The 6,391-nt window shown below is 44.2% G+C and overlaps 1 protein-coding gene across 1 annotated transcript in view; it reads right to left on the reverse strand.

Moving 5' to 3' along the window:
* The window catches only part of LOC109526692 (homeobox protein Meis1), a 104,939-nt gene extending 100,463 nt beyond the window's left edge, over positions 1–4,476 (reverse strand). Inside the window, exons 1-5 of the mRNA XM_019888136.1 lie at positions 3,781–4,476; positions 2,559–2,779; positions 1,685–1,826; positions 1,492–1,542; positions 1,268–1,318 (exon numbers count right to left, since the gene is read on the reverse strand). Coding sequence (XP_019743695.1) covers positions 1,268–1,318; positions 1,492–1,542; positions 1,685–1,826; positions 2,559–2,779; positions 3,781–3,792 — 477 coding nt within the window. The 5' untranslated portion in view covers positions 3,793–4,476. The remainder of the gene's footprint in view (positions 1–1,267; positions 1,319–1,491; positions 1,543–1,684; positions 1,827–2,558; positions 2,780–3,780) is intronic.
* Between the last annotated feature and the right edge of the window lie 1,915 nt (positions 4,477–6,391).

Here is a 6,391-nt window from a genome sequence, read left to right on the forward strand (position 1 = left end):
ACAAACACACACACACACACACACACACACACACACACACACACACACACACACACACACACACTATAAAACAAGTCACAAGAAATTAGTCAAATCAAACATTTGAACAGAACGACGGAAGGACATGATAGTCAAGCAACTTTTTTTTCTTTTTTTATCCATCGAAACAACACCAATCATTGGTCAAACAATTTGGCACACGTATCAATCTTGGGAGCTAAAAAAAAAGGGATCATGACAATGAATTAGGTGTGACGTTTTAGGGGTGCTTGTAATGTCATGGCTCTCACACTCGCTTTGCTGTCTATCAAACCGAAAACAACAACATTGCATATGACAACAAGAGGAGTAGCTTATATACAAGAACCTGTTTCTTTTACAATTCAGAATCATATTTATCTCAAGTGAAACCATTTTGCACACCTGCACTGTCTTTTCTGAGGAGAAATAAATAAATCCGAGTCGACAAAGTGTGCAAGATTGAACGTTTTAGGGGTGCTTGTAATGTCATGGCTCTCACACTCGCTTTGCTGTCTATCAAACCGAAAACAACAACATTGCATATGACAACAAGAGGAGTAGCTTATATACAAGAACCTGTTTCTTTTACAATTCAGAATCATATTTATCTCAAGTGAAACCATTTTGCACACCTGCACTGTCTTTTCTGAGGAGAAATAAATAAATCCGAGTCGACAAAGTGTGCAAGATTGAGGTCTTTCTCATATTTTGACGCCCTCTGTGCTCCTAACAGCCAAAATAATGATCGTTATATCTCTCAAAGAACAACTCTGTTCTAGCGCGATGCTAGATCTGTGCATGCAGGTGTACCTAATGAGGTGGCCAGGGCGGTGCAAGATGACTGTATTTCACCCCCCCTCCCCCTCCCGCTCCCCCTTGCCCCCCAAGGATGGAGATATCCCCGAAAATTGGCAGTGACACGAGGGCTCACACGGGCCACGACACACTCAACACGCGTGTGAAAAATCCCACCGGCAGCCACCCCCGCGTGACGATCGGATTTCGAGCACTCCTGGACTAAACGCCCCCCCCCAACCCAAAATCAAGAATACAGTATAGCAAGACTTGAAGAAAAATGCATCAGAACCTGTCCGCCAACGCTGATTAACACGTACCGGGAGGATGAGGTCGGAGGAGGGGGGGAAAAAAAAAGTAGCTTGATTGATTTGAACGCTAATTATAAGCGACTCGCAAAAATACAGTGATGCAAATTAGGAAGCGAGAGAAAGAGATTTGCTTTTCTTACCTTTTCCAGCTCCAGCAGGTGAAACCGTAACACTTGAATGGCTTGAATCATCTGCAAAAACAAACAAAAAAAAAACACAAATCAAGCCAATTAGCGCCTTCTTTTCATTTAACTACACGTCCCCAAAGTGACGTCACGTGCGGTTAATATTAGTGATATAAAGTGCAGTCTATAAAAGGAGCAAACACTCAAACGTTACAATAAAACAACTTTAAGACACTTACCAGATTATCCAATTCTGGATTTGATGAAAATAAAGGTTTTTCTGCACGAATCTAAAAACCAAGAAGTCGTGTGATAATCATGTCAAAAACACGTCACATATCATCAACACTGGCAGTAAAAGACACTGAGCCCCCTCCCCGAAGAATTTTCTCCTAAGTTGATTTTTTTAGTGCTTTGGGGCTGCTTGCTGACCTGTTTGGCAAACACGGCGATGTCCTCGTTGAAGGACTCGGACGAGCACACGTCCCCTCCCGCCACGCCGGGCTCTCTGGGGGTGCACGTCGCTAATTCACATTTCTCGAAAATCAGTGCAAGCAGAGGGAACAAGGGGTGCCTGCATAGTAACACACACGCACACACACACACACATTTAGAGAGTATGAGCACACAATAGCAAATGTCAGCGCCGGGGTCAAGACGACTGCAGGCTGGATTTGGGCAGCCATGCCCCCCCACCCCCCATATATGTATTTATATATTGTTTTATTTTTGCAGCGATTTCCCCGTGGGGAGCCTGCATGCATTCATGCATGCAGGGAGGCTGCAAAGCGAAACACAATTCTGCGCGTTGTGTGCACGTTTAGTGTATTTCTTCTACAGAAGATATAGGGTGAGGTTGAGCAATGCTAACAAGTTGGAAACGAGGTAGATATATTTTAATCCGTTACTTTATGTAACAAAAATACATTTTCCGTAAATTCTAAACAGACATAAAAAAAGTGCATGAACAGCCAGCACCAGTCTGAACGAAACGCAGATTTCATTTTTAATGGGCTCCGATTAATTCAATTAGCAATAGACTGTAATTATTTCCACTTGGTTTAAATTATTATTTAAATGCGCAATATACTTTTATAACAACGCATAAAAGTGTATATTATCGCAAATGATAAAATATAATCAGTCCGGTTTAAAAAAAAAAATGGACACAGAAATCCACCCCGACTCAGCGACACGCTGAGCGAGTCAAGCCCGCCAAGCCCTCACTGTCCGCGGGCAACGCAAGCCGAGCTCCCCGCCGAATTTCTCGGAAGTCCCTCACCCAAATCCCTCCGGAGCCCCGTACCCGTATATGGCGTCCTTGTCCCTCTTGAGCGCGTCATTCACCGACGAGCCCATGCTGGGGGGCATGGTGTTGGTGTGCGCCGTGTGCGGGTACTGGTGCGAGTGCAGCTGGGGCCCGTGGTTGAGGTGCACGGCCTGCATGGAGCGCGCGCCGTGCGGATCTCCGTACATGGTGGTCGGGATGCCCACCCCGTCCATCCCGTAGTGGGGCAAGTCTTCGTACTGCACCGGAACGACACACACACACACACACACACACACGAGAATTGCACTATTACACTCACAAATGTAATTATTATTCAAGTAGTGTTTACCTCAATTTTAAAAAAAGGAGCGAGCGTAGGAAATAAACCAACTTTTTAAGCATTTTAAAACAGGAAAAAAAGGAAGTATTCGAGCCGAAGATGCTGACATGCCAAGTGATTTAATTCAAACCACAGATTGTTACTTTTGGAACCGCTTAACATCAAACTGCAATGGGCTTTTCCTAAAATCAAACTTTTTCACACGTAGGTTTTGTTTGATGCCGCGACGTCAAAGATTGGACTCGAGGAATTAGCACAATTAACTCGCCAGTAATAAAGTGCGTTTTCGCAGAGTTTTCCCGAAGCTTTAAAGTCTTAAAATAGTGCAATAAGTACACACCTTTGCCACTAAAATTTATTTTTTTGCAAGACAGTATCTTCACTTGCCTTGGACAAAGTGTTGCTTTGTTTAGAACATTTTAAACGAAGTCTTCCAGTGTTGATTGGCAAGTTATTTGGAAAACAAGGCTAACAAGCCTCCAGGCGACCAGGTGCAAAAGCAAGTCAGCGTGACAGATTTTTGCACACAGTGTGTCAATCAAATTATATTTGTAGTTATTTCTCTATGAAATATGACTTTTTAAATCGTACGTTTCGGTGCATTTTATGAGATAGTGGAGGGATGTTGGCGTGGGGGGGGGGGTGCGTGGAGATCTCAAGTCACGAGACAAATGTTTGAGATTTGTCACCAAGAGAATCCACGCAGTGCTGTCACAAGTCATCTGCAAAAACACGTCCACGAAAGAAGTGTGTAGATGGATGCGTGTGCGAGTAGGGAGGAGGGTGGGGGGTGCAATGCAAAGCGAGGTCGTCCGTGCGTAATGTTGGTACCCCCCTACCAAAAAAAAAAAAGACACCAAAAGTAACTTTTTTCATGAAGTCCACGCGTGTTTGGCTGCTTGCTTTGGTTCTACGTACCCTTTGCGCCATAAGCCTCCTCGCTGCCCGCCGTTCGTGATTCCAGCCCCACTTAAATCCACTCGGAAGCCAGCCTTGCACGGCAAATTAGCAAATCCAAACAAAAATTGAAGGGAGGTGGGGTTACATTTAAAAAAGCAAACATAAAAATAATGCAAAATAAAAAAAATCCTTTGGGATTGTGGTTTTGGGGGTCTTCTCCCCTCCAGCCAGTCACCACGGTGCCGGCCAAGTTGAACCCGGCCGAGGAGAGACGATCCTCGGATCTCCGTCTCGCTCCGAGTCCCCCCACCCCCCAACCCCCCAAAAACCAAAATAAATTCAAAGCTTTAAAAGACACCCGGTGGTTCTCATGGTTCGTTTTAGGCTCCCCCGTGTGTCCGGCGTTGCTTGCTCGTCGGCGGGGTTCCTTCACTGGTTTTGGTCCGCTGGATCTAACACCGGCTCGGCGCTCCCACTCGCGGCCGGGAATGAAGCGTCTCTTCCTGGCTTCGGCGGCTGCTGGCTGCCCGCTCTCCCGCGGCTTGATTTACTTATGCAAAGACGAGTGGAAGAGCTCAAGAGGAGGAGAAGGAGGAGGAGGAGGTGGTGGTGGATGAAGAGGAGGAGGAGGAGGAGGAGGGTTCATCATTCCGGCTCGAGGCTTTTCTTAAAGGAGCCGTGTGGCGTGTTTGTATGGGATGAGCGGGCGTTTGTGTGTGCGCGTGAGTGTGTGTGGATTCGAACCCGGAAATACTGCTGGCCTTAACAAGTGGAGACGGACTGCAGCAAGTGGTCCGCACTCTTGGGGGGGAACCAGAGTCCATTGAAAAATTTGCCATTTTAAAGCACCCGATGAGCTCATTTACGTCCAAAATTAGCAAAACCTCGTCACGTATGTCGTCGCAAGTGACGCCGAATCAATCGCCACTACTCAACGCTGCTAAATAACATAAAGCATCCCTGTATTGTGGAAAATAATGCGTTATGTGATGTGTTATTGCGTGACATTCTTGCCAACCTAACTGGTCCTGTCTGGCCGGTTTCGGGGGCTCTCGTTGCCTGGTGTGACAAAGTTTTGTTTCGCTTTTTCATGTCAGGTTTTGCGGCGTGTAACATTGAAGAATGAGTTCATAGAGTGTAGATACCTCACAGAAGGTGTTTTGTTGGCTTCATTTGTTGTTAAATCATAATTGGGAAGTAGTTTGCCAACTGGCTCCCTCTCCTCCACCCCTGCTGGTGAGCCGAATCGGTCAGTCCATTCCAGGCCGGAACACTGGCCAATGACAGCGTGCCCCAGAAGGGCGCTGTTGGAGGGAGGCGCTGTGATTGGCTGCCCTCAGCGATCGATCCGCGGAATGATTGATTGATTGGTCTGAGGTTATTGGCGAGAAGGTGCAAAAGCAAGCACATCATCATCATCATCACCAAGCCACACTTTCAGTTTATTTACAACAATGCGGTGCTTGTTTATGGTCAATTTGATGGAGTGGGTGTGGTTGTAATAAACGCACAATAATAAATGCACAACTGAAAATAATTGTCCCATGTGATTTCACTTTTTTTTACCCCAATTCACCCAATTAAACTGAACGCAAACTCATTAAATTAATCTGTTTATACTTACAAATCATTTTTTTTGTCTTCAAATGCATTCGAAATACTTTCAGTTGTCACTGAGTTGCACTTTATTGCCGAAATAATTACGTTATTCTCATATGCAAAAACACGATAACACCCATAACTTCATGTTATGATGCTTGATATATACAAAGTGACGTCACCACAATTCCTCATATGCGTATTAAGTAGGAACTGAGCTGGTAAAAAACAATAAATGCGTGTGCAATAAATGTGTGGACTGCTAAAATGCTGTACATCGATCGTTCGAACGACGTAATTAACATTTCTGAGGATACTCCATATAAAGTAGTAAGCATGTATGTAAAATAGAATAAATGTGATATACTGGGTCGTACTTTAACCTATGACGCCATAATTCATTTGCATTTATGTAACTAATTTGGAGGCGATATTTAGTGACAAGGTGATCGTGATGTCATATTTCCTGCATTAAGGTAATAAAATGCAATAAATGTGACTTCTGCATGTAGTCAGATTCCACTCGCTCGTGACTTCGGCAGCTTTCCAAACCTATTACCTGTAATATAAAGAAGGAAACCGCAATAAACGTAATTTCTGTATGAAGATAGGCCTTTGACGAGTTCTGTCCTCACAATTCCCATCATATGGATTAATATACTGTATATAAATTAATAAATATGCAGCTAGAACAGTGTGCGAAGTGTGATTTATGTGGACAGATAGCTCGATAGATTGGTAGGTAGAACTTTAAAACAGTGGTGTCATAATTTTTACAAGTATATAAATTCACGTAGAGCTGCAAAATTCAAAAAGTCATGATTGTAACCAGTGACGTCATATTCCCCCCAGCGTATGCGTTATTTATATTGTATAATATATATGAGAAAAGGTGCAGTGCAATAAATGCCATTCCTGTAGTGCACTGAATGACGTCATCATAGGAATTGGCGTATAGATATGCATTTATTGATCATGATAGTTATGCTAATATTAATGTGGGGGCGGGTGCGGACGTTCCAGGCTGTTC

Source organism: Hippocampus comes, unplaced genomic scaffold (genome assembly GCF_001891065.2).
Source record: "Hippocampus comes isolate QL1 unplaced genomic scaffold, H_comes_QL1_v1.1 scaffold136, whole genome shotgun sequence".
Lineage (NCBI taxonomy): Eukaryota > Metazoa > Chordata > Actinopteri > Syngnathiformes > Syngnathidae > Hippocampus > Hippocampus comes.